Source organism: Bufo bufo, chromosome 4 (assembly GCF_905171765.1).
Source record: "Bufo bufo chromosome 4, aBufBuf1.1, whole genome shotgun sequence".
In the NCBI taxonomy this organism is placed as follows: domain Eukaryota; kingdom Metazoa; phylum Chordata; class Amphibia; order Anura; family Bufonidae; genus Bufo; species Bufo bufo.
The window spans coordinates 66,589,692-66,617,383 of record NC_053392.1 but is presented as its reverse complement, the minus strand read 5'-3'; the positions used below and the strand labels follow the sequence as shown (position 1 = coordinate 66,617,383).

At 45.5% G+C, this 27,692-nt stretch overlaps 1 protein-coding gene across 4 annotated transcripts; it reads left to right on the top strand.

The window, feature by feature from the left end:
- The first annotated feature begins 16 nt into the window (after positions 1–16).
- Positions 17–27,692, top strand: LOC120997308. Of its 4 annotated transcripts, none has more exons than XM_040427342.1 (6): positions 17–61; positions 9,286–10,137; positions 14,622–14,760; positions 15,086–15,236; positions 27,049–27,340; positions 27,389–27,692. In XM_040427342.1, exons 2-6 carry the CDS (start codon positions 9,310–9,312, stop codon positions 27,680–27,682), a joined length of 1,704 nt encoding a protein of 567 aa, XP_040283276.1. In that variant the 5' UTR covers positions 17–61; positions 9,286–9,309; the 3' UTR covers positions 27,683–27,692. The 4 variants fall into 4 exon arrangements, with proteins under 4 accessions (XP_040283276.1, XP_040283277.1, XP_040283278.1 ...); XM_040427343.1 differs by having other exon boundaries at positions 26–66; XM_040427344.1 differs by lacking the exon at positions 17–61 and adding an exon at positions 6,404–6,452.

Here is a 27,692-nt window from a genome sequence, read left to right as displayed (position 1 = left end):
GGCACTCCTAGATCACGTGGACCGGAAACAGGAGAGCTGCGCGCTTTTTCCAAGAGTGAAAGTAAAGTACGCGGAACCTACTAATATATACTGATGTTGTGCTGTGAGGGACTGTGCACTGAGACGGGAGACAGCTGTGTGGATGTGTCTGAGGGATTGTACACTGATATGGGGGGTGTCTGAGGGATTGTACACTGATATGGGGGGTGTCTGAGGGATTGTACACTGATATGGGGGTGTCTGAGGGATTGTACACTGATATGGGGGTGTCTGAGGGATTGTACACTGATATGGGGGTGTCTGAGGGATTGTACACTGATATGGGGGTGTCTGAGGGATTGTACACTGATATGGGGGGTGTCTGAGGGATTGTACACTGATATGGGGGTGTCTGAGGGATTGTACACTGATATGGGGGGTGTCTGAGGGATTGTACACTGATATGGGGGTGTCTGAGGGATTGTACACTGATATGGGGGGTGTCTGAGGGATTGTACACTGATATGGGGGGTGTCTGAGGGATTGTACACTGATATGGGGGGTGTCTGAGGGATTGTACACTGATATGGGGGGTGTCTGAGGGATTGTACACTGATATGGGGGGTGTCTGAGGGATTGTACACTGATATGGGGGGGTGTCTGAGGGATTGTACACTGATATGGGGGGTGTCTGAGGGATTGTACACTGATATGGGGGGTGTCTGAGGGATTGTACACTGATATGGGGGTGTCTGAGGGATTGTACACTGATATGGGGGTGTCTGAGGGATTGTACACTGATATGGGGGTGTCTGAGGGATTGTACACTGATATGGGGGTGTCTGAGGGATTGTACACTGATATGGGGGTGTCTGAGGGATTGTACACTGATATGGGGGTGTCTGAGGGATTGTACACTGATATGGGGGATTGTACACTGATATGGGGGTGTCTGAGGGATTGTACACTGATATGGGGGTGTCTGAGGGATTGTACACTGATATGGGGGGTGTCTGAGGGATTGTACACTGATATGGGGGTGTCTGAGGGATTGTACACTGATATGGGGGGTGTCTGAGGGATTGTACACTGATATGGGGGATTGTACACTGATATGGGGGATTGTACACTTATATGGGGGTGTCTGAGGGATTGTACACTGATATGGGGGTGTCTGAGGGATTGTACACTGATATGGGGGGTGTCTGAGGGATTGTACACTGATATGGGGGGTGTCTGAGGGATTGTACACTGATATGGGGGATTGTACACTGATATGGGGGTGTCTGAGGGATTGTACACTGATATGGGGGTGTCTGAGGGATTGTACACTGATATGGGGGGTGTCTGAGGGATTGTACACTGATATGGGGGGTGTCTGAGGGATTGTACACTGATATGGGGGGTGTCTGAGGGATTGTACACTGATATGGGGGGTGTCTGAGGGATTGTACACTGATATGGGGGGTGTCTGAGGGATTGTACACTGATATGGGGGGTGTCTGAGGGATTGTACACTGATATGGGGGTGTCTGAAGGATTGTACACTGATATGGGGGTGTCTGAGGGATTGTACACTGATATGGGGGGGTGTCTGAGGGATTGTACACTGATATGGGGGGTGTCTGAGGGATTGTACACTGATATGGGGGGTGTCTGAGGGATTGTACACTGATATGGGGGGTGTCTGAGGGATTGTACACTGATATGGGGGGTGTCTGAGGGATTGTACACTGATATGGGGGATTGTACACTGATATGGGGGTGTCTGAGGGATTGTACACTGATATGGGGGTGTCTGAGGGATTGTACACTGATATGGGGGGTGTCTGAGGGATTGTACACTGATATAGGGGGGGTGTCTGAGGGATTGTACACTGATATGGGGGTGTCTGAGGGATTGTACACTGATATGGGGGTGTCTGAGGGATTGTACACTGATATGGGGGGTGTCTGAGGGATTGTACACTGATATGGGGGGGTGTCTGAGGGATTGTACACTGATATGGGGGTGTCTGAGGGATTGTACACTGATATGGGGGGTGTCTGAGGGATTGTACACTGATATGGGGGGTGTCTGAGGGATTGTACACTGATATGGGGGGTGTCTGAGGGATTGTACACTGATATGGGGGTGTCTGAGGGATTGTACACTGATATGGGGGTGTCTGAGGGATTGTACACTGATATGGGGGTGTCTGAGGGATTGTACACTGATATGGGGGATTGTACACTGATATGGGGGTGTCTGAGGGATTGTACACTGATATGGGGGTGTCTGAGGGATTGTACACTGATATGGGGGTGTCTGAGGGATTGTACACTGATATGGGGGTGTCTGAGGGATTGTACACTGATATGGGGGTGTCTGAGGGATTGTACACTGATATGGGGGTGTCTGAGGGATTGTACACTGATATGGGGGGTGTCTGAGGGATTGTACACTGATATGGGGGTGTCTGAGGGATTGTACACTGATATGGGGGTGTCTGAGGGATTGTACACTGATATGGGGGTGTCTGAGGGATTGTACACTGATATGGGGGTGTCTGAGGGATTGTACACTGATATGGGGGTGTCTGAGGGATTGTACACTGATATGGGGGTGTCTGAGGGATTGTACACTGATATGGGGGTGTCTGAGGGATTGTACACTGATATGGGGGGTGTCTGAGGGATTGTACACTGATATGAGGGTGTCTGAGGGATTGTACACTGATATGGGGGGGTGTCTGAGGGATTGTACACTGATATGGGGGTGTCTGAGGGATTGTACACTGATATGGGGGGTGTCTGAGGGATTGTACACTGATATGGGGGGTGTCTGAGGGATTGTACACTGATATGGGGGGTGTCTGAGGGATTGTACACTGATATGGGGGGTGTCTGAGGGATTGTACACTGATATGGGGGTGTCTGAGGGATTGTACACTGATATGGGGGTGTCTGAGGGATTGTACACTGATATGGGGGTGTCTGAGGGATTGTACACTGATATGGGGGGTGTCTGAGGGATTGTACACTGATATGAGGGTGTCTGAGGGATTATACACTGATATGAGGGGTGTCTGAGGGATTGTACACTGATATGGGGGGGTGTCTGAGGGATTGTACACTGATATTGGGGGGTGTCTGAGGGATTGTACACTGATATTGGGGGGTGTCTGAGGGATTGTACACTGATATGGGGGTGTCTGAGGGATTGTACACTGATATGGGGGGTGTCTGAGGGATTGTACACTGATATTGGGGGGTGTCTGAGGGATTGTACACTGATATTGGGGGGTGTCTGAGGGATTGTACACTGATATGGGGGGGGGTGTCTGAGGGATTGTACACTGATATGGGGGGTGGATGCTGACGGATGGGGGGCTGTGTGGGATCTTACTCTGAGATGGGGGGCAGCTGTGTGTATACTGAGGGGGTGTCTTTTGTGGGATTGTATGATGTTGGTAGTGTGTGTAAAGGCTGTATTACATAGGCAGAATTTACAGGCAGCCATCTTGTCCACAGTATGAGGAGGAGCGGTTGTTGTACAATCACTTGTCTCTACACTGTACCGTTGTGCGCCAGATTGTAATTGGCACGATATGCCGTTTGCTTGTTCATCGGGTAATTACCGGCGGTATTACACTGTATTGATGATATGGGAATGTGGGGATGACTTCAGACCAGAGGTCGCAATAACACCTGTGTCAGAGAAAGGTTAAGGTGTACCAATACGTAGACTTTTCCATGCCATTCAACAGCGCAGGGTGCTCTGTACTGCATGGAAGTGCATCAATGCTGCCTGTGCCTGCAATAAGGAGAAGTGGCTAGCTGGCGGGAGCTGTGAGGAGGAGGGGCTAGCTGGCGGGAGCTGTGAGGAGGAGGGGCTAGCTGGCGGGAGCTGTGAGGAGGAGGGGCTAGCTGGCGGGAGCTGTGAGGAGGAGGGGCTAGCTGGCGGGAGCTGTGAGGAGGAGGGGCTAGCTGGCGGGAGCTGTGAGGAGGAGGGGCTAGCTCCTGGGGTTGTTATAGTAAAGTGAGCCGGGTACGCTTCACAAGGACCCCGGGAAATTTGATGGCGGTGGAGCAGAAGACGACATCCCAGATATCAAGATGGACGCGAAGAACAACGTGACAGCAGTGTGTAGTCTATCGATGTATGTGGGGCAGTGTGTGATCCTCATACGCTGCACTGCATACACCTGACGCGCTGCACCGTGCGCTGCATACGGTTTCCTGCATGCTCACCTCTTAGGGCATGTTCACACCAGCACTATTTTTTTCTGTTCTGCTCCGTTAGATGAGCAGAACAACAAAAATAACGCTAGTTCTGGATGGGGCACGTAAGGGTGGGTTTTTGTCACCATATACATTGTCGGACGCCTCAGACAGATGCTGTACTGTGGCCTCCGGCACCTTGGAGTTCCATTGTAAAAAAGTATAGTTATTGTTTTTTGCAGGATGGGAGAGTGTAGTGTACCATTGTTGCAGTTTTCCATCCTAAAAAACAACGTATAGGCTAACGTATATACAGTCAGGTCCATAAATATTGGGACATCGACACAATTCTAAAATTTTTGGCTCTATACACCACCACAACTATGGATCTGAAATGAAACAAACAAGATGCTCTTTAACTGCAGACTGTCAGCTTTAATTTGAGGGTATTTACATCCAAATCAGGTGAACGGTGCAGGAATTACAACAGTTTGCATATGTGCCTCCCACTTGTTAAGGGACCTAAAGTAATGGGACAGAATAATAATCATAAATCAAACTTTCACTTTTTAATACTTGGTGGCAAATCCTTTGCAGTCAATTACAGCCTGAAGTCTGGAACGCATAGACATCACCAGACGCTGGGTTTCATCCCTGGTGATGCTCTGCCAGGCCTCTACTGCAACTGTCTTCAGTTCCTGCTTGTTCTTGGGGCATTTTCCCTTCAGTTTTGTCTTCAGCAAGTGAAATGCATGCTCAATCGGATTCAGGTCAGGTGATTGACTTGGCCATTGCATAACATTCCACTTCTTTCCCTTAAAAAACTCTTTGGTTGCTTTTGCAGTATGCTTTGGGTCATTGTCCATCTGCACTGTGAAGCGCCGTCCAATGAGTTCTGAAGCATTTGGCTGAATATGAGCAGATAATATTGCCCGAAACACTTCTGAATTCATCCTGCTGCTATTGTCAGCAGTCACATCATCAATGAATACAAGAGAACCAGTTCCATTGGCAGCCATACATGCCCCCGCCATGACACTACCACCACCATGCTTCACTGATGAGGTGGTATGCTTAGGATCATGAGCAGTTCCTTTCGTTCTCCATACTCTTCTCTTCCCATCACTCTGGTACAAGTTGATCTTGGTCTCATCTGTCCATAGGATGTTGTTCCAGAACTGTGAAGGCTTTTTTAGATGTTGTTTGGCAAACTCTAATCTGGCCTTCCTGCTTTTGGGGCTCACCAATGGTTTACATCTTGTGGTGAACACTCTGTATTCACTCTGGTGAAGTCTTCTCTTGATTGTTGACTTTGACACACATACACCTACCTTCTGGAGAGTGTTCTTGATCTGGCCAACTGTTGTGAAGGGTGTTTTCTTCACCAGGGAAATAATTCTTCGGTCATCCACCACAGTTGTTTTCCGTGGTCTTCCAGGTCTTTTGGTGTTGCTGAGCTCACCGGTGCGTTCCTTCTTTTTAAGAATGTTCCAAACAGTTGTTTTGGCCACGCCTAATGTTTTTGCTATCTCTGATGGGTTTGTTTTGTTTTTTCAGCCTAATGATGGCTTGCTTCACTGATAGTGACAGCTCTTTGGATCTCACCTTGGTGGTTGACAGCAACAGATTCCAAATGCAAATAGCAGACTGGAAATGAACTCTGGACCTTTTATCTGCTCATTGTAATTGAGATAATAACACACACCTGGCCATGGAACAGCTGAGAAGCCAATTGTCCCATTACATTTGGTCCTTTAACAAGTGGGAGGCACATATGCAAACTGTTGTAATTCCTACACCGTTCACCTGATTTGGATGTAAATACCCTCAAATTAAAGCTGACAGTCTCCAGTTAAAGCACATCTTGTTCGTTTCATTTTAAATCCATTGTGGCGGTGTATAGAGCCAAAAATGTTACAATTGTGTCAATGTCCCAATATTTATGGACCTGACTGTATATCTTTTTTTACACTATGGTACTCTATGGTGATGGATGCCACAGTATGGCGTCTGCCTGAGGCACCTGCTAACATAGATGCATTATTTTTTTTTTTGGCGTACATTAAATGTATGACAAAAATGTGATGTGAACCCGGCTTAACTGACCCGGCTGAACAGACCCTGCCGACTATGATGGAGTCCGTTCAGTTTCCGTTCAGGATCTGACTTTATACCAAACAAAAAAGTGCTGCATTCAAGGCTTTTTTGTCTATGATGGAAAAATGAATCCAGCCAGCAGTGGAGGCAACATGGAGAATCGCTTTACATTAGTAAGTGGCTTGTACTAACTTTATCTACATGATGAATGCTATTTGCTGAAGTGAGAGGACCCCTTTAACTGGGTGAGAGGCGGGCCAAGTCAGGATTTGGGGGGTACCCTCTCTCTTTAGGCATGTTTATAATGGTGTACTACTGGTTAGGATTCTGTAGGTGCACTGGGGGGGGGACATGGTTTAGTGCTGGCACGGTGTGCTGGAAAGACATAGAGGATGATGGCATGCTTGAGATTTTTTTTTGATTTTTTTTTTGGTCCTTATGAAAGGTATATGGAAAGCTTGTGGGGTGCTTGTAACAGTGTAACAGTGTGGGTGTAGTCTGGAGGTACACGGGGGGGCCAGAAGTGTTACAGTATATTGCTCCTCCTCTGTAGCTCATTACAAATCACTGACATGGGCAAGATTACGTTTTTGGGGCTGAATTGTGTGTTTTTTTTTTTAAATTAATTTGGCAGAAAAGAGATACGCCTTCTTCTTTATAGGAAATCATTTTTATTCATTCAACACTTTCGCTTCAAAATTTTCGTGCGATAAAATGTTGCGCTATAAATGTCGTGGTGTAGACCTAGCCTAAGACCGCCATCCCCATGCGGCGTTCAGAGATGCCGGTCATTAAAGGGGTAGAACCTGGAATCTTTTAATCCCTTGTCCTATTCACCCTAATAGATCTTTATTAGGGTGAATATAGGATCTTACACTGTCCTGTGCTCTGTGCACACAGCAGCAGGGAGCGGACCATGGCAGCCAGGGCTTCAGTAGCGTCCTGGCTGCCATGGTAACCGATCGGAGCCCCAGGATTACACTGCTGGGGCTCCGATCAGAACTGCCACCGCTGAGAGGAGGTGAGGGGACTCTGTGGCCACTGCCACCAATGTTTTTAATACTGGGGGGGGGCCGCACTGCGCCACCAATGTTTTTAATACTGGGGGGGGCGCACTGCACCACCAATGATAATTAACGTTTAATATACAAATACAGCCAGCAGCAGAAACACATTGCCGGCACCCGACCTCTGACGGGTTAACTGCCGCTGATCGCAGCGCCCTGTCAGAGGCAGGGTGCTAGCAATGTGTTTCTGCCGCCGGCGGTATTTGTATATTAAACATTAATTATCATTGGTGGCGCAGTGGCCACAGCCCCTCCCCTCTGTGCTCTGATTGGAGGCAGCAGCACAGGGGGAGGGAGAGACTGCTTCCTTCTCCCTGTGCTGCTGAGGGAACATGGCCGCGCTGAGAGCAGCACGATGTGCAGTAGCACAGCCTAGTATCAATAAATAAAAGGCATACGATACCGGGACAAAAGTATCGACTGGGTATCGAAAGTTCTATATCGGAAACAACCCTACACTAGTGCCATAGATAATTTTTTGCAATTTGCTTCTATTATTTATAATGCACCCATTTTGATAAATTCCTTTCCCTCTTACCCCATTGTTTACATGTGGCAACCCATAGATACGGCCACCGCTCCACGGCCGTATCTATGGGCCGTGCTTGGGCAGACTGCACTTACTTTTAACCCAGGTAGCTGGTCATTCCCACAAGAGCGTGCACGCTGCCGCACATGCGCATTTCTTCTTTCTTCATGGCCGCGTCTCATACAGAGCATGCTCTGTATGCAGCGCGGCCGTAGGAGCGAGCGGGGGAGAGAGGACGTGACCTGGAGGACCAACAGCAAAGGTAAGTGGCTGCAGCACATAATTCCCTCATCCACTAAACCACCAACGATTTTATAACATTAAAAAGGGGGAGAACTCTATAGAGTGGAGGGAGGCTGGGCACAACAATATGCAGGAAAATGGACCCTGAGGACAATAATATTCAGGAAAATGGACCCTTGGGACAACAATATGCAGTGAAATGGGCGCTGGCGACAATTCTATGGAATGGAGGGACGCTGTGGGGGGGGACTATGGAATGGAGGGACGCTGTGGGGGGGACTATGGAATGGAGGGACGCTGTGGGGGGGACTATGGAATGGAGGGACGCTGTGGGGGGGACTATGGAATGGAGGGACGCTGTTGGGGGGACTATGGAATGGAGGGACGCTGTTGGGGGGACTATGGAATGGGACGCTGGGGGGGACTATGGAATGGAGGGACGCTGGGGGGGGACTATGGATTGGAGGGAAGCTGGGGGGGGACTATGGAATGGGGTGACGCTGGGGACAACACTATGGAGTGTAATGTAAATTGTTTGAATGTAATGCAATGTAAATAGTTTGAAAGCATACAAAGTAAAGAGTGACACTTTTTTAATTATTTTTTTCCTAATCCAGTACCAGATAGCTGCGACTCCTACTCACTTTACACTGTGTCATCGTGTTGAGTTGTGAAACCAATCCACTAACTGACATCAGTTGCTGAAATAATTACGCCGGTTGCCTCCTTTCAACAGTAATTGATTCTAATTTTTGTACTTGATACTATTGACCTTGCAAATATTTGAGAGAAATACAGACAATCAGTATTGCCAAGATATGACTCTGTTGATGATCGGTGTGGTTCTGATAGCTTGTGCGGGTGGCACCCCCATGTACTTCAGTGCAGCCCACGTACATAGCGTGCCTATTTTCAATGTCCACACTGCAGTGAATGGAGGGCGGCTGCGTAAGCAAAGTCCGCTCTGTCTGATTTTACTTGGTCCGTTTACCAGATGGATGCGTGGTTCCATAGTTGTGAAGAAACAATAACTATGGTCTACTAGGTGCATATGCCATCAATATGCCTCCAGTATCTGAAAGTGACATACATAATTATATTGTTAACATTTAAAAAAAGGTATTTTTTAAATTCAAATTCCAAATTATTATTTTTTTCCCATTATAGATAACTAATTTTTGAATTGAGACCATGCCCTCGTGCATAATAAAGGGTTGTACGCACACCTGGAGGGACAAAGGGAAAAATATGATAATGCATGTTTTTCCGAAAGATCGGGGAATTGTCCGTAAATGGATTGAGCAGGCCCCCGATCGTTTTCCCAACGTAGAAGAATGGGTTGAAAAAATCATGGATTCCAAAAAAACACATGACAATTACCGATTGTGCTCTAAGCACTTTGACTTTTTTGCTTATGAAGAAGGTGGCTTACGTAAAAAATTACGGCCAGACGCTGTGCCCACCATTTTTCCAAAAAAACTTGACAGTACACAGGATTCGTCAGATGCAACTGCAGGGACAGCGAAAGAAAGCCAATCAACCTCGGAATCATTCATGAGTTCGGACTTGCGATCTGCTAGTGGAGAAACTCAAGCTGCAGCTGTAACAGTGCCCACGTTATCGACTACGCCATCTGTGAGAAGGAGACCTAAGAAAAAGGTTGCAAATGTGCCTACTACCCAAGTTAGGTCAGATGCTGTTATTTCAACTGGTAACGTAATTCTGATGGGGGAAATGAATTTGCTTGGAAACACGATACAACTGGACCTACCATTGACTGCTACCGTAACAGATATGGATGTTCAGATTGCTAGTCTGAGTCAGCCATCAAAGGAGGACAAATCGAACAATACAGACTTGTATTGGTCGAAAGATCACAATACATTTGTTTTAGATACCAGCTTTGTTAAAAGAGTCAATATTGGTATTCAGACCACAAAAATTAAGCATCGACAACGTGGCACACAGTGCCGTTTATTGGCGGACCCGGTCAAAATTGGAAAGGCACCTGTTTCTAGAGTGAGTAAGAGAAAAGTTACCATAATTGAAAAACCAGAGAGGACTTGGTTCGAAGATATTTGTTTAGAAAGTAAACATTTGGTAAAGCAATTGCAAAATAACAATTGTTGAATAATATTGTTTCATAGCTTGTAGAAATAGTTTATTTTTTACATATACATGTTAATAATGTTTAAATTTGTTAAATTAAAGGATAACTGTCACATTTAGACCCTAATTTCAATTTTCATATACAGGGAGTGCAGAATTATTAGGCAAGTTGTATTTTTGAGGATTAATTTTATTATTGAACAACAACCATGTTCTCAATGAACCCAAAAAACTCATTAATATCAAAGCTGAATATTTTTGGAAGTAGTTTTTAGTTTGTTTTTAGTTTTAGCTATTTTAGGGGGATATCTGTGTGTGCAGGTGACTATTACTGTGCATAATTATTAGGCAACTTAACAAAAAACAAATATATACCCATTTCAATTATTTATTTTTACCAGTGAAACCAATATAACATCTCAACATTCACAAATATAAATTTCTGACATTCAAAAACAAATCAGTGACCAATATAGCCACCTTTCTTTGCAAGGACACTCAAAAGCCTGCCATCCATGGATTCTGTCAGTGTTTTGATCTGTTCACCATCAACATTGCGTGCAGCAGCAACCACAGCCTCCCAGACACTGTTCAGAGAGGTGTACTGTTTTCCCTCCTTGTAAATCTCACATTTGATGATGGACCACAGGTTCTCAATGGGGTTCAGATCAGGTGAACAAGGAGGCCATGTCATTAGATTTTCTTCTTTTATACCCTTTCTTGCCAGCCACGCTGTGGAGTACTTGTACGCGTGTGATGGAGCATTGTCCTGCATGAAAATCATGTTTTTCTTGAAGAATGCAGACTTTTTCCTGTACCACTGCTTGAAGAAGGTGTCTTCCAGAAACTGGCAGTAGGACTGGGAGTTGAGCTTGACTCCATCCTCAACCCGAAAAGGCCCCACAAGCTCATCTTTGATGATACCAGCCCAAACCAGTACTCCACCTTGCTGGCGTCTGAGTCGGACTGGAGCTCTCTGCCCTTTACCAATCCAGCCACGGGCCCATCAAGACTCACTCTCATTTCATCAGTCCATAAAACCTTAGAAAAATCAGTCTTGAGATATTTCTTGGCCCAGTCTTGACGTTTCAGCTTGTGTGTCTTGTTCAGTGGTGGTCATCTTTCAGCCTTTCTTACCTTGGCCTTGTCTCTGAGTATTGCACACCTTGTGCTTTTGGGCACTCCAGTGATGTTGCATGTATAAAGAGGATAATGTGGTCAAAATACTCATTTGCCTAATAATTCTGCACGCAGAGTACAGTCGTGGCCAAAAGTTTTGAGAATTACATAAATATTGGAAAAGTTGCTGCTTAAGTTTTTATAATAGCAATTTGGATATACTCCAGAATGTTATGAAGAGTGATCAGATGAATTGCATAGTCCTTCTTTGCCATGAAAATTAACTTAATCCCAAAAAAAACTTTCCACTGCATTTCATTGCTGTCATTAAAGGACCTGCTGAGATCATTTCAGTAATCGTCTTGTTAACTCAGGTGAGAAGGTTGACGAGCACAAGGCTGGAGATCATTATGTCAGGCTGATTGGGTTAAAATGGCAGACTTGACATGTTAAAAGGAGGGTGATGCTTGAAATCATTGTTCTTCCATTGTTAACCATGGTGACCTGCAAAGAAACGCGTGCAGCCATCATTGCGTTGCATATAAATGGCTTCACAGGCAAGGATATTGTGCCTACTAAGAATGCACCTCAATCAACAATTTATAGGATCATCAAGAACTTCAAGGAAATAGGTTCAATTCTTTGTAAGAAGAAGGTTCCAGGGCGTCCAAGAAAGTCCAGCAAGCGCCAGGATCGCCTCCTAAAGAGGATTCAGCTGCCGGATCGGAGTGCCACCAGTGCAGAGCTTGCTCAGGAATGGCAGCAGGCAGGTGTGAGTGCATCTGCACGCACAGTGAGGCGAAGACTTTTGGAAGATGGCCTGGTGTCAAGAAGGGCAGCAAAGAAGCCACTTCTCTCCAAAAAAAAACATCAGGGACAGATTGATCTTCAGCAGAAAGTATGGTGAATGGACTGCTGAGGACTGGGGCAAAGTCATATTCTCCGATGAAGCCTCTTTCCGATTGTTTGGGGCATCTGTAAAAAAGCTTGTCCGGAGAAGAAAAGGTGAGCGCTACCATCAGTCCTGTGTCATGCCAACAGTAAAGCATCCTGAGACCATTCATGTATGGGGTTGCTTCTCATCCAAGGGAGTGGGCTCACTCACAATTTTGCCCAAAAACACAGCCATGAATTAAGAATGGCACCAAAACACCCTCCAGCAGCAACTTCTTCCAACAATCCAACAACAGTTTGGTGAAAAACAATGCATTTTCCAGCACGATGGAGGACCCTGCCATAAGGCAAAAGTGATAACTAAGTGGCTCGGGGACCAAAACGTTGACATTTTGGGTCCATGGCCTGGAAACTCCCCAGATCTTAATCCCATTGAGAACTTGTGGTCAATCCTCAAGAGGCGGGTGGACAAACAAAAACCCTCTAATTCTGACAAACTCCAAGAAGTGATTATAAAAGAATGGCTTGCTATCAGTCAGGAATTGGCCCAGAAGTTGATTGAGAGCATGCCCAGTCAAATTGCAGAGGTCCTGAAAAAGAAGGGCCAACACTGCAAATACTGACTCTTTGCATAAATGTCATGTAATTGTCGATAAAAGCCTTTGAAACGTATGAAGTGCGTGTAATTATATTTCACTACATCACAGAAACAACTGAAACAAAGATCTAAAAGCAGTTTAGCAGCAAACTTTGTGAAAACCAATATTTGTCATTCTCAAAACTTTTGGCCACGACTGTAGTTACTAATAACATGATATTCCAGAATCAGTTACTATTAGACTGACTTACCCCATATTTAATAAGATTCAGCCCTTAGCAACCAGTCTGCATAAAACTGCAATTTCACTATTCAGTTAAGATGGCCGCCACTGGCCTCCCCTGAGGCTAATCCCACCTGCCCTCACTAGCCAGTAACAATAGCCCCCCAAAAGTGTCAGTAACCAGAGCCCTCCCCCCTAAAGGGTTAATCTCCTGCAGCACAAAGGGGTCCTCTTACCACATGTTGCTGTCATTTAGACACTGAGCAGATGGCAGATCTCCCTTCCCTGGTCTGCGCTGCTCCAACTCTGCATTCTACAGCTCTGCTGAGTGAGGGAGCGTCTGCCAAGCGCAGGGACAGGGAGAAGTGCACACAGCCCAGGCACTGTTATCAGCTGCTGGGGAGGACCTGGCTTTAATCATTAACTTACAGTCCCTGGCTGTCAGTAATCTGACCTTGCACACGGGTCCTTCAACAGATAGACGGACCATGCCTAGCAACCCTATTTTAAGCACAGGTAAAAGTAGGCAGTACAGGGAACCACACTGTGGAATTAAGGGGTAATTGAATACACAGTGAAAAGTTGGAATAGGGCCACCAAGGTGATATTAATCACCACAATCCAATACTCCAAAAAAAAAATATACGACAGTTATCCTTTAAGTAAAAAAATATATATATTTTAAAAACATTTTTGTTACTTTTTAGAATATTTTTAGATGTCCTGGGTGGTACCTACATGTGTGAAAGGCTGTGTGAATAGAGAAAGTCAAATATGCAAATGATCGATATTGATACCCACTTTGGTGCCCCTGTTACCGACATACATTTGTTACATGGATTTTCCAATAGCAGACACTGGTGGCATATGTGTAGGATATATCCCCACGATATCTGATTGTTCCCATAGGTGGAAACAATCAGTCATTGGTTAAACGAACCCAGTAAAGTCCTGGACAGACGGACAGTGCTTTCGGAGCAGTAGTACATTGACATTGAAAATTGCTTGTAATTTAAAAGTATAAACAAATAATTCAATTTTTAATTATTTGATAATAATTTAAGAATAAATAACATACACAAAATATATATTAAAATTAGGTAAAATAAATACTATTTAAGGGTCAATTCACACGTCCACAATTTTAATCCGCATCCGTCCTGCAAAATTGCGGAACGGTTGCGGTATAGATGTGGACCCATTCATTTCAATGGGGCTGCAAAAGATGCGGACAGCATTCAATATGTTGTCCGCATCCGCAATTCCGTTCCGTAATGCGGATCCTGGAAAAAAGTAGAACATGTCCTACTTTTGGCCGCACATTGCGATCCGTGGCCCCATTGTCTTCAATGGGTCCGCAAAAATGCGGATGACATGAGGAAAGGTACCAAATGTCATCCGCAATTGCGGATCCGCAGGAAGTTTAAAAAAAAATATATGCCCCATGTGACCTTCAGCACCAGGGTGAGCTGAAGAGAAGAAGTGGTGTGAAGTGACAGATAGTGAAAGTAATCAAAAATGACTTCTTTTGAAGTAGAAAAATTGATAATTCTCATACAGGAGAGGCCTGCCCTGTGGCACACAAGAGCAGAAGTCTACCATGACCGGATAAGGAAGGGCCGAGCATGGAAAGAAATCAGCAAAGAGTTGCTACCAACGGCATGGAACTCTGCATCAGTGTCCAAAAAAGAAAAAATAAGTGAGTATATAATATTATTTAAAAATCAGTGTATTTTTAATGGGTTCATACACATATCCATGGAGCACAGTCTATGAAAACCCAGCCTGCCGTGCTCTGGAGTGCAGAAGTGCACGGCGTCATTGGTTGCAATGACGCCGTGCACTCAGCAGCATGGCAGGCCGGGTTTTCCTAGATTGTGACTGTGCAGCAGGTGCCTAGGTGACATTATACTGCATGGGCCAGCAGGAGTACACGGCATCATTGGTTGCAATGATGCCGTGCACTCAGCAGCCTGGCAGGCCTGATTTTTAATACTAATATATTAAAATATTTTTTATTTCAGTCCAGCAAATAAAAAAAAGATGGAATACTTGCCGGAACCAATTCCGGAGGGAATTAAATACGAAATGCAAGAGTGGTGTTTGGGGCAAGAAGAAGCCATATATGTATACCCGACACCTTCAATTTCTTAAACCAATAATGGATTTAAGAAGGTAAGTAATTTTTCTATATTTTTAGGACCGTGGAGTTTTCACTAGTTTATAATTAACCTCTTCAGGACACATGACGTACCGGTACGTCATGTTGTCCTGGTACTTAAGGACACATGACGTACCGGTACGTCATGTGTTGTTCCGATCACTGCCGCCCGGCCGGTGGTGATTGGAACAAGGTGCCTGCTCAAATCACTGAGCAGGCACCTCTGCTAAATGCGCGGGGGGGGTCCCGTGCCCCCCCATGTCGGCGATCGCAGCAAACCGCAGGTCAGTTCAGACCTGCGCTTTCTGCAGTTTCGGGACCGCAGGGATCAGAAACTTTAATATGCCTAAAATATAGATTCTGTAGGGGGGGTTGCAGGCGGTGCGGGAAGTGGGCGGTGCGATCCCCCGCCCGCCGCCTCTTGAATAATCATTGGTGGCCAGTGGGTATACCAGAGTGTCAGCACATTGCTGACACTCTGGTATAAACGGCTGACATCTGTGATGCGATGTCAGCTGTTTAACCCTTTCCATACCGCGGTCCGTACGGACCGCGGTATGGAAAAGGTTAACAGTGAGGGAGCTCCCTCCCTCTCCCATCGGGGGGCTGCTGTGCCTTTGCAGCCCCCAGACAGGATGGGGTCACAGAGGTAGTGAGCCCCCAGACAGCCCCCCTCCTTCCCCGTCTGCTCAGTTGTGGCAGACGGGGAAGGTTCCCATGGCAACAGGACGCCTTCTCAGGCATCCTGCTGTCCATGGTGCTGAACAGATCTGTGCTAAAGGCAAAGATCTGTTCAGACAAAGTGTAAGTAAAATACAGTACAATACACTATATAGTGTACTGTACTGTATTTTACAGACATCAGACCCACTGGATCTTCAATAAAAAATAAAATACTATGATGAAATTGAAATTTTGCCCACCTTACTTGCCAAAAAAGGTAATAAAAGTGATCAAAAAAGTTGTATGTACGCCAAAATAGTACCAATCAAATCGTCAACTCATCCCGCAAAATATGAGACCCTACCTAAGATAATCGCCCAAAAACTGAAAAAAACTATGGCTCTCAGACTACGGAGACACTAAAACCATGATTTTTTTGGTTTCAAAAATGAAATCATTGTGTAAAACTTACATAAATAAAAAAAATAGTATACATATTAGGTATCGCCGCGTCCGTGACAACCTGCTCTATAAAAATATTACATGATCTAACCCCTCAGATGAACACCGTAAAAATAAAGAACGGTGTAAAAAAAGCCATTTTTTGTCACCTTACATCACAAAAAGTGTAATAGCAAGCGATCAAAAAGTCATACGCACCCCAAAATAGTGCCAATCAAACTGTCATCTCATCCCGCAAAAATCCTACCCTACCCAAGATATTTGCCCAAAAACTATGGCTCTCAGACTATGGAGACACTGAAACATGATTTTTTTTTTTGTTTCAAAAATTTGATCATTGTGTAAAACTTACATAAATAAATAAAAAAATTGTATACATATTAGGTATCGCCGCGTCCGTGACTACCTGCTCTATAAAAATATTACATGATCTAACCTGTCAGATGAATGTTGAAAACAGCAGAAAATAAAAACGTTGCCAAAACAGCTATTTCTTGTTACCTTGCCTCACAAAAAGTGTAATATAGAGCAACCAAAAATCCATATGTACCCTAAACTAGTACCAACAATACTGCCACCCTATCCCGTAGTTTCTAAAATGGGGTCAGTTTTTGGGAGTTTCTACTCTAGGGTAGGGTTGGACGATATCAAAAATATTCCCACGATAACGATATTAAGAAATTTATCGCGATAACGATATATATCGCAATAAATGCCCATTTAGAAGAAAAAAACACTTGGGGCCACAAGGAGACGTTACACTGTATGGGGCAGCCACAAGGAGATGTTACACTGTATGGGGCAGCCACAAGGAGACGTTATACTGTATGGGGGCAGCCACAAGGAGACGTTACACTGTATGGGGCAGCCACAAGGAGACGTTATACTGTATGGGGGCAGCCACAAGGAGACGTTACACTGTATGGGGGCAGCCACAAGGAGACGTTACACTGTATGGGGGCAGCCACAAGGAGACGTTACACTGTATGGGGGCAGCCACAAGGAGACGTTACACTGTATGGGGGCAGCCACAAGGAGACGTTACACTGTATGGGGGCAGCCACAAGGAGACGTTACACTGTATGGGGGCAGCCACAAGGAGACGTTACACTGTATGGGGGCAGCCACAAGGAGACGTTACACTGTATGGGGGCAGCCACAAGGAGACGTTACACTGTATGGGGGCAGCCACAAGGAGACGTTACACTGTATGGGGGAAGCCACAAGGAGACGTTACACTGTATGGGGGCAGCCACAAGGAGACGTTACACTGTATGGGGGCAGCCACAAGGAGACGTTAATTACCGATACCAATTATAACAATGAAATAAATAACACATTTATTTTGTGACCACTGACCAACCAAAAGTCCAAAAAACAGCCCCCAGCCTCTGATCAGCCCCCCCAGCCTCTGATGTGCCCCCCAGCCTCTCCCTCTTATCAGCCCCCTCTGGTAACTCAACCCCCCCCCCACCCCCCTCCAGTATTAATCATTAGTGGCAGTGGCCACAGGGTCCCCCTCCCCCCCCCCCATCATTGGTGGCAGTGGGCAGTGCGCCCCCCTCCCTCCCCAGTATTCATCATTGGTGGCAGTGGCCACAGGGTCCCCCTCCTCTCCCCCCCCCCCCAATCATTGGTGGCAGTTCCGATCGGAGTCCCAGCAGTGTAATGCTGGGGCTCCGATCGGTTACCATGGCAGCCAAGACGCTACTGAAGTCCTGGCTGCCATAGTGAGCAGCATTATACTCACGTGCGCCGTGGCCTCACTTATAGCATTAGCAATGTGCCGCACAGACCTATGAGAAGAAGGAGCACACGGCGCACGTGAGTATAATGCTACTCGCTAGCATACCATGGCAGCCAGGACTTCAGTAGCGTCTTGGCTGCCATGGTAACCGATCGGAGCCCCAGCATTACACTGCTGGGACTCCGATCGGAACTGCCACTGCCACCAATGAGGAGGGGGACCCTGTGGCCACTGCCACCAATGATTAATACTGTGGAGGGGGGGGCACACTGCCACCAATGAAGAGTCAGAGACTGAAGAACATTCCCGGCACCCGACCTCTGAGAGGACGCTGTGATCCGCGCAATTAACCCCTGAGGTGCCACACCTGAGGGGCTAATTGCGCGGATCACAGCGTCTTCTCAGAGGTCGGGTGCCGGGAATGCGAGTCACAGTATTCCTTCCCCCACGCCGAACTGCTGAGAGCGCCGCCGCAAGCGGCCAGCAAGTATCGGGGACATTTGCACGAGTACAAGTACTCTGCAAATGTCCAGTATCGGTTCATGCTGGGGTGGGCGGACGCAGATAGAAGCGGTCAGCGCACATGACCGCTTCTATGACGTCACAAAATACCGCGGTAATTAGGAAACAGCCATATCGCCGTTTTTTTAATACTGCAGTATATCGTGATACCGGTATATCGCCCAACCCTACTCTAGGGGTGCATCAGGGGGCTTCAAATGGGACATTGTGTCAAAAAAAAACGGTCCAGCAAAATCTGCCTTCCAAAACCGTATGGCATTCCTTTCCTTCTGCACCCTGCTGTGTGCCCGTACAGCGGTTTACGACCACATATGGGGTGTTTCTGTAAACTACAGAATCAGAGCCATAAATATTGAATTTTGTTTGGCTGTTAACCCTTGCTTTGTAACTGAAAAAAAATTATTAAAATGGAAAATCTGCCAAAAAAGTGAAATTTTGAAATTGTATCTCTATTTTCCATTAAATCTTGTGGAACACCTAAAGGGTTAACAAAGTTTGTAAAATCAGTTTTGAATACCTTGAGGGGTATAGTTTCTAGAATGGGGTTTTTTGGGTGGTTTCTATTATGTAAGCCTCGCAAAGTGACTTCAGACCTGAACTGGTCCCTAAAAAGTGGGTTTTTGAAAATTTCTGAAAAATTTCAAGATTTGCTTCTAAACTTCTAAGCCTTGTAACGTCCCCCAAAAATAAAATATCATTCCCAAATTGATCCAAACATGAAGTAGACATATGGGGAATGTAAAGTAATAACTATTTTTGTAGCTATTACTATGTATTATAGAAGTAGAGACATTGAAACTTGGAAATTTGCAATTTTTTACAAATTTGGGGTATTTTTTTTATAAATAAAAAAAAAATTTTTAGACTTCATTTTACCAGTGTCATGAAGTACAATATGTGACGAAAAAACAATCTCAGAATGGCCTGGATAAGTCAAAGCGTTTTAAAGTTATCAGCACTTAAAGTGACAGTGGTCAGATTTGCAAAAAATGGCCTGGTCCTTAACCACCTCAGCCCCCAGTGCTTAAACACCCTGAAAGACCAGGCCACTTTTTACACTTCTGACCTACACTACTTTCACCGTTTATTGCTCGGTCATGCAACTTACCACCCAAATGAATTTTACCTCCTTTTCTTCTCACTAATAGAGCTTTCATTTGGTGGTATTTCATTGCTGCTGACATTTTTACTTTTTTTGTTATTAATCGAAATGTAACGATTTTTTTGCAAAAAAATGACATTTTTCACTTTCAGTTGTAAAATTTTGCAAAAAAAACGAGATCCATATATAAATTTTGCTCTAAATTTATTGTTCTACATGTCTTTGATAAAAAAAAAATGTTTGGGTAAAAAAAAAAAATGGTTTGGGTAAAAGTTATAGCGTTTACAAACTATGGTACAAAAATGTGATTTTCCGCTTTTTGAAGCAGCTCTGACTTTCTGAGCACCTGTCGTGTTTCCTGAGGTTCTACAATGCCCAGACAGTGCAAACACCCCACAAATGACCCCATTTCGGAAAGTACACACCCTAAGGTATTCGCTGATGGGCATAGTGAGTTCATAGAACTTTTTATTTTTTGTCACAAGTTAGCGGAAAATGATGATTTTTTTTTTTTGATTTTTTTTTCTTACAAAGTCTCATATTCCACTAACTTGTGACAAAAAATAAAAAGTTCTATGAACTCACTATGCCCATCAGCGAATACCTTGGGGTCTCTTCTTTCCAAAATGGGGTCACTTGTGGGGTAGTTATACTGCCCTGGCATTCTAGGGGCCCAAATGTGTGGTAAGGAGTTTGAAATCAAATTCTGTAAAAAATGACCTGTGAAATCCGAAAGGTGCTCTTTGGAATATGGGCCCCTTTGCCCACCTAGGCTGCAAAAAAGTGTCACACATCTGGTATCTCCGTACTCAGGAGAAGGTGGGGAATGTGTTTTGGGGTGTCATTTTATATATACCCATGCTGGGTGAGAGAAATATCTTGGCAAAAGACAACTTTTCCCATTTTTTTATACAAAGTTGGCATTTGACCAAGATATTTATCTCACCCAGCATGGGTATATGTAAAAAGACACCCCAAAACACATTCCTCAACTTCTCCTGAGTACGGAGATACCACATGTGTGACACTTTTTTGCAGCCTAGGTGGGCAAAGGGGCCCATATTCCAAAGAGCACCTTTCGGATTTCACAGGTCATTTTTTACTGAATTTGATTTCAAACTCCTTACCACACATTTGGGCCCCTAGAATGCCAGGGCAGTATAACTACCCCACAAGTGACCCCATTTTGGAAAGAAGACACCCCAAGGTATTCCGTGAGGGGCATGGCGAGTTCCTAGAATTTTTTATTTTTTGTCACAAGTTAGTGGAAAATGATGATTTTTTTTTCTTTCTTTTTTTTCATACAAAGTCTCATATTCCACTAACTTGTGACAAAAAATAAAAACTTCCATGAACTCACTATGCCCATCAGCGAATACCTTGGGGTCTCTTCTTTCCAAAATGGGGTCACTTGTGGGGTAGTTATACTGCCCTGGCATTCTAGGGGCCCAAATGTGTGGTAAGGAGTTTGAAATCAAATTCAGTAAAAAATGACCTGTGAAATCCGAAAGGTGCTCTTTGGAATGTGGGCCCCTTTGCCCACCTAGGCTGCAAAAAAGTGTCACACATCTGGTATCTCCGTACTCAGGAGAAGTTGAGGAATGTGTTTTGGGGTGTCTTTTTACATATACCCATGCTGGGTGAGAGAAATATCTTGGTCAAATGCCAACTTTGTATAAAAAAATGGGAAAAGTTGTCTTTTGCCAAGATATTTCTCTCACCCAGCATGGGTATATGTAAAATGACACCCCAAAACACATTCCCCACCTTCTCCTGAGTACGGAAATACCAGATGTGTGACACTTTTTTGCAGCCTAGGTGGGCAAAGGGGCCCATATTCCAAAGAGCACCTTTCGGATTTCACAGGTCATTTTTTACAGAAGTGACCCCATTTTGGAAAGAAGAGACCCCAAGGTATTCGCTGATGGGCATAGTGAGTTCATGGAAGTTTTTATTTTTTGTCACAAGTTAGTGGAATATGAGACTTTGTATGAAAAAAAAAAAAAATCATCATTTTCCACTAACTTGTGACTAAAAATTAAAAATTCTAGGAACTTGCCATGCCCCTCACGGAATACCTTGGGGTGTCTTCTTTCCAAAATGGGGTCACTTGTGGGGTAGTTATACTGCCCTGGCATTTTACAGGGGCCCTAATGTGTGGTAAGTAGGTAAATGACCTGTGAAATCCGAAAGGTGCTCTTTGGAATATGGGCCCCTTTGCCCACCTAGGCTGCAAAAAAGTGTCACACGTCTGGTATCTCCGTACTCAGGAGAAGGTGGGGAATGTGTTTTGGGGTGTCATTTTACATATACCCATGCTGGGTGAGAGAAATATCTTGGCAAAGACAACTTTTCCTATTTTTGTTATACAAAGTTTGCATTTGACCAAGATATTTATCTCACCCAGCATGGGTATATGTAAAATGACACCCCAAAACACATTCCTCAACTTCTCCTGAGTACGGAGATACCAGATGTGTGACACTTTTTTGCAGCCTAGGTGGGCAAAGGGGCCCAAATTCCTTTTAGGAGGGCATTTTTAGACATTTGGATACCAGCATTCTTCTTGCGCTTTGGGGCCCCTAAAATGCCAGGGCAGTATAAATACCCCACATGTGACCCCATTTTGGAAAGAAGACACCCCAAGGTATTCAATGAGGGGCATGGCGAGTTCATTGAAAAAAAAAATTTTTGGCACAAGTTAGCGGAAATTTATTTTTTTGATTTTGTTCTCACAAAGTCTCCCTTTCCGCTAACTTGGGACAAAAATTTCAATCTTTCATGGACTCAATATGCCCCTCACGGAATACCTGGGGGTGTCTTCTTTCCAAAATGGTGTTATTTGTGGGGTGTTTGTACTGCCCTGGCATTTGAGGGTCTCCGCAATCATTACATGTATGGCCAGCATTAGGAGTTTCTGCTATTCTCCTTATATTGAGCATACGGGTAATGAGATTTTTTTTTTCCGTTCAGCCTCTGGGCTGAAAGAAAAAAATGAACGGCACAGATTTCTTCATTCGCATCGATCAATGTGGATGAAAAAATCTCTGCCAAAAAAAGAAAAAGGAGGGGAAAGGCGTCTGCCAGAACATAGGAGCTCCGCCCAACATCCAATACCCACTTCAGCTCGTATGCCCTGGCAAACCAGATTTCTCCATTCACATCAATCGATGTGGATGAATAAATCATTGCCGGGATTTTTTTTTTATATATACAAAGTGTTTGCCAAAGTATATGAACACCGCCACCTCCTCAGCTCATATGCCTCGGCAAACGTATCTTTTACTGCAGAGGAGAAATCTCGTCTTGCAGCGCCGCATACACCGACTTGCGTGTAATCTGACAGCAGCGCAATGCTTCTGTACGAATGCACATCAGTGCTGCAGCTGGTCGATCGGATGGTCCACCTGGAAGGTAAAAAAAAACAAAACAAAAAAGAAAAAACCAGGCCGCAAAGCAATAACTTTATTAACTTTAGAACAGAACATATTAACTTTTTTTAACTTTTTTACTTACCGGTAATTTTTTTTTTGTTTTGTTTTTTTTACCTTTATAGAACAAACCTCTCCTTCCCCATGGGACAATGTGCAAAGCGCAAATCGCCCAAAGATGTGGCGAAGTACGTTATGCACTTTATCCCAGGTGAAAGGAGAGGTTTGCAGCAGCTGTGAGAGAAAGGGCCCTAATAGCCCTGTGTGCCTGTCCTGGTGAGATGTGATCCCTATGCTAGGTGTACCTGTGTGTGGTACTTCCGGAAACACTCTCCTAAGCATAGGGCAGGGTGGTCCGGACAGTCAGGACAGAAATAGCGGGTGTCACGCCTTATTCCACTCCTGCTACAGACACGACATTTTTTTCGGGGTGGCGGTTGGGTTGAGGTACCAGCAACGACACTGGGGAAATGTCGCTCGTGTAGACGGCTAACTACACTGGTGGATGGGGCCACGGAACCTCCTGGGTAAAGGAGGTTCTCGATGATCTCTTCCTGGAATTTGAGGAAGGATCGTGTTCTCCCAGCCTTACTGTAGAGAACAAAACTATTGTAGAGCGCCAATTGAATTAAATATACAGACACCTTCTTATACCAGCGTCTGGTTCTGCGGGAAACTAAATAGGGAGCCAACATCTGGTCATTGAAGTCCACCCCTCCCATGAGCGCATTATAGTCGTGGACTGAGAGGGGCTTTTCAATGACACGGGTTGCCCTTTGAATTTGTATTGTCGTGTCTGCGTGAATGGAGGAGAGCATGTAAACGTCACGCTTGTCTCTCCATTTCACCGCGAGCAGTTCTTCGTTACACAAGGCAGCCCTCTCCCCCCTTGCAAGACGGGTGGTTACAAGCCGTTGGGGGAAGCCCACGCGACTAGTTCGCGTGGTGCCACAGGCGCAAATCCGTTCTAGAAACAAATGCCTAAAGAGGGCCACACTTGTGTAAAAATTGTCCACATAAAGATGGTACCCCTTGCCGAATAAGGGTGACACCAAGTCCCAGACTGTCTTCCCACTGCTCCCCAGGTAGTCAGGGCAACCGACCGGCTCCAGGGTCTGATCTTTTCCCTCATAGATCCGAAATTTGTGGGTATAGCCTGTGGCCCTTTCACAGAGCTTATACAATTTGACCCCATACCGGGCACGCTTGCTTGGGATGTATTGTTTGAAGCCAAGGCGCCCGGTAAAATGTATTAGGGACTCGTCTACGCAGATGTTTTGCTCAGGGGTATACAAATCTGCAAATTTCTGGTTGAAATTGTCTATGAGGGGCCGAATTTTGTGGAGCCGGTCAAAAGCTGGGTGGCCTCTGGGACGGGAGGTGGTGTTGTCGCTAAAGTGCAGGAAACGCAGGATGGCCTCAAATCGTGTCCTGGACATAGCAGCAGAGAACATGGGCATGTGATGAATTGGGTGCGTTGACCAATATGACCGCAATTCATGCTTTTTTGTCAGGCCCATGTTGAGGAGAAGGCCCAGAAAAATTTTAAGTTCGGAAACTTGGACTGGTTTCCACCGGAAAGGCTGGGCATAAAAGCTTCCCGGGTTTGCGGTTATAAATTGTGTGGTATATTGGTTGGTCTCTGCCACGACTAAGTCCAAGAGCTCCGCAGTCAAGAACAGCTCAAAAAATCCCAGGGCCGTACTGATCTGAGCCGTCTCAACCCGAACTCCAGACTGGGCGGTAAAAGGGGGAACTACTGGTGCGGCTGAAGTTGGTGACTGCCAATCAGGATTTGCCAGCACCTCAGGGATTCTAGGGGCTCTACGGGCCTGTCTGTGCGGTGGCTGCGACGGGGTAACTAGCGCACGTGCCACCGTACCAGCTTCAACTGCCCTTCTGGTGCTCGCTACTTCACCATGTTGTACGGCAGTGCTGGTACTAGGTCCAGGAAGGGCTGCGCTGCTGGTGTATGCCTCACCACGTGATCCGGCAGCGACAGCCCCACTCTGCTGCTCTTGAAACGGATCCTGCGTAACCTGTGGTCTAGCGACACGGGGCCGGGTACGCCTGGTGCTGCCAGGGACCTCAACCTCCTCGTCCGAACTTTGGGTCAGAGAGCCACTGCTTTCTACAGGTTCATATTCTGACCCGCTAGATTCGTCAGATGAGGGTTCCCACTCCTCATCCGACTGGGTCAGAATCCTGTAGGCCTCTTCAGAAGAATACCCCCTGTTTGACATTTGGACTACTAAATTTAGGGGTATTCCCTGAGACTACCCAAGAAAAAAAGCAAGCCTGTCTTACAAAGGGGAGGCTAGCGAAGTACCGGAGGCCGCTGCGGTTGATAAAAAATATCAAAACTGATTTTTTTATCGCCGCAGAGCGTGTAAAGTGAATGTGCAGTGATCAAAAAATAATAATTTTTTGTCACTGCGGTGGGGCGGGCGTGGGTGAACGCACGTGTGGGCGACCGATCAGGCCTGATCGGGCAAACACTGCGTTTTGGGTGGAGGGCGAACTAAAGTGATACTAATACTATTATAGATCTGACCGTGATCAGTTTTGATCACTTACAGATACTATAAAAGTACAAATGCTGATTAGCGATACGCTAAACAGCGAATAAAAGTGACTGCGGTGCGGTGGGGTGGGCGCTAACTGATGCTAACTACCTAACCAAGGGGCCTAAACTATCCCTAAAACCTAACAGCCAATACTAGTGAAAAAAAAAAGTGTCAGTTTACACTGATCACTTTTTGTCTTTCACTAAGTGATTGACAGGGGGCGATCAAGGGGTTAATTTGGATGATGGGGGTGATGGATGGTGATCAGGGGCTAAGGGCAGTGTTTGGTGTACTCACAGTGATGTCTGCTTCTCTGCTGGATCCAACCGACGAAAAGGACCAGCAGAGGAGCAGAGAAGCCATATAACAGATCATATTTACTAATATGATCTGTTATCTGGCTTGTGATTCGATTTTTTAAAAATCAGCAACCTGCCAGCGACGATCATTGGCTGGCAGGTTGCTGATGAAATATTCCTCGAACTTTTGCCAGCCCGCGATGCGCATGCGCGGGCCGGCTGTGACCGAAATCTCGCGTCTCGCGAGAGGACGCGCCGGCGCGTCCAGGAGGAATTAAACAACCACCTCCAGAACGCGTCTGTGCGTACAGCGGTCCGGAGGTGGTTAAGGTGAAATAAGGCTGTGTCCCTAAGGGGTTAAAGGGGTTCTGCAGTTTAACTATGTTCAGGATAGATCATCAGCATCTGATCAGCTGTTTGAGAAGGCAGCGGTGCTGGCAGTAGCGCCGCGGCCTTCTCGCTGTTTACCACTGGCCTGGGCGCGGCTAAGCTCCATTCAAGTGAACAGATGATCAGATGCTGATGATCTATCCTAAGGATAGAAAACAAACTGCAGAACCCCTTTAATAAAAGCAGTGCCTCAGACTGTAGCCCATGTTACGTAGATGTCATGTTGCTTTTTATTTTTTTATATATTTTTTATGCTCCTCTGTTACGCCGCTGTGACCTCGTTCTGTTTATGCGCCCTGTATGTAATAACAGCGGAGCACCTCAGACATTGAGAAAAAAACCTTCTACCTGGCTGTGACGCGCTCCGCTGTGATTGGACAGCACCACAGCCAGATAGAAGAAGCGGCCACGTAGAAAAGCTGGTGTCTCCTCCCAGTTGTTCCCATGATATTAATTTGCATACAGGGCGCATAAACAGAATGAGAGGCACAGTGGCGCAACAGAGGAGCATTAAACTAATTCTAGAAATATGACATTTAGGTGACATGGGCTATAGTGTAAGGTACGGCATTATTGAGTACAAACTGGTGGAAGGTGCTCTTTTAATAAATGAAATAAATTTTATAATTAAATAATTTTACAGAACTGTGGACAACCTATCGGACAATTCAAATTCACAAGCACCGTCCTGCGAATTGGATGACAGACCAGGACTGTCCTCAGATACCCAAGTGAAAATTGAACAGCCTGAGGTCATGGGGGAATCTTCTGTGTCTTCAGTTTCTCTCCTTCACCAGCCTCTGCAGGAAAGATCAGAAATTCGAGAAGAGGTCCAGGATAACAATCCAGAAGTGGTCCAGGCCAATCCTGAACCCAGCCAGCAACAAAGAGCAGCACCTGTTAGCCATTCTTCTGGCAGACGAGGCCGAAGGGTCATAACCGATTCCGGGTTAGATCTCCGTGGTCAGGTAGATATGATGCTTATGGAGTATCTAAACCGGAATCGGTCTGATGCCAAGGAAGAAACAGCTTTAAAAGGGCTCGCTCCTTCCTTGTGCCGTGTGCCAGAAGAACGGCAAACACGGTGCCTTTCTGCGTTGGCCATGGTAATTGATGAATTTACGGGGCCTGCAGAGCCACATGAAGTGCTTCACTTCTTAGAAAAAAGCAGAGACAAAAGATTAAACGTAATAACTCCTTATTCCCGTCTTAACAGACCAGACACCCCAATTTTGCACACCCCTGGCCCATATTCTAGGGAATTATTTGAATTATAATTTTTTTTTT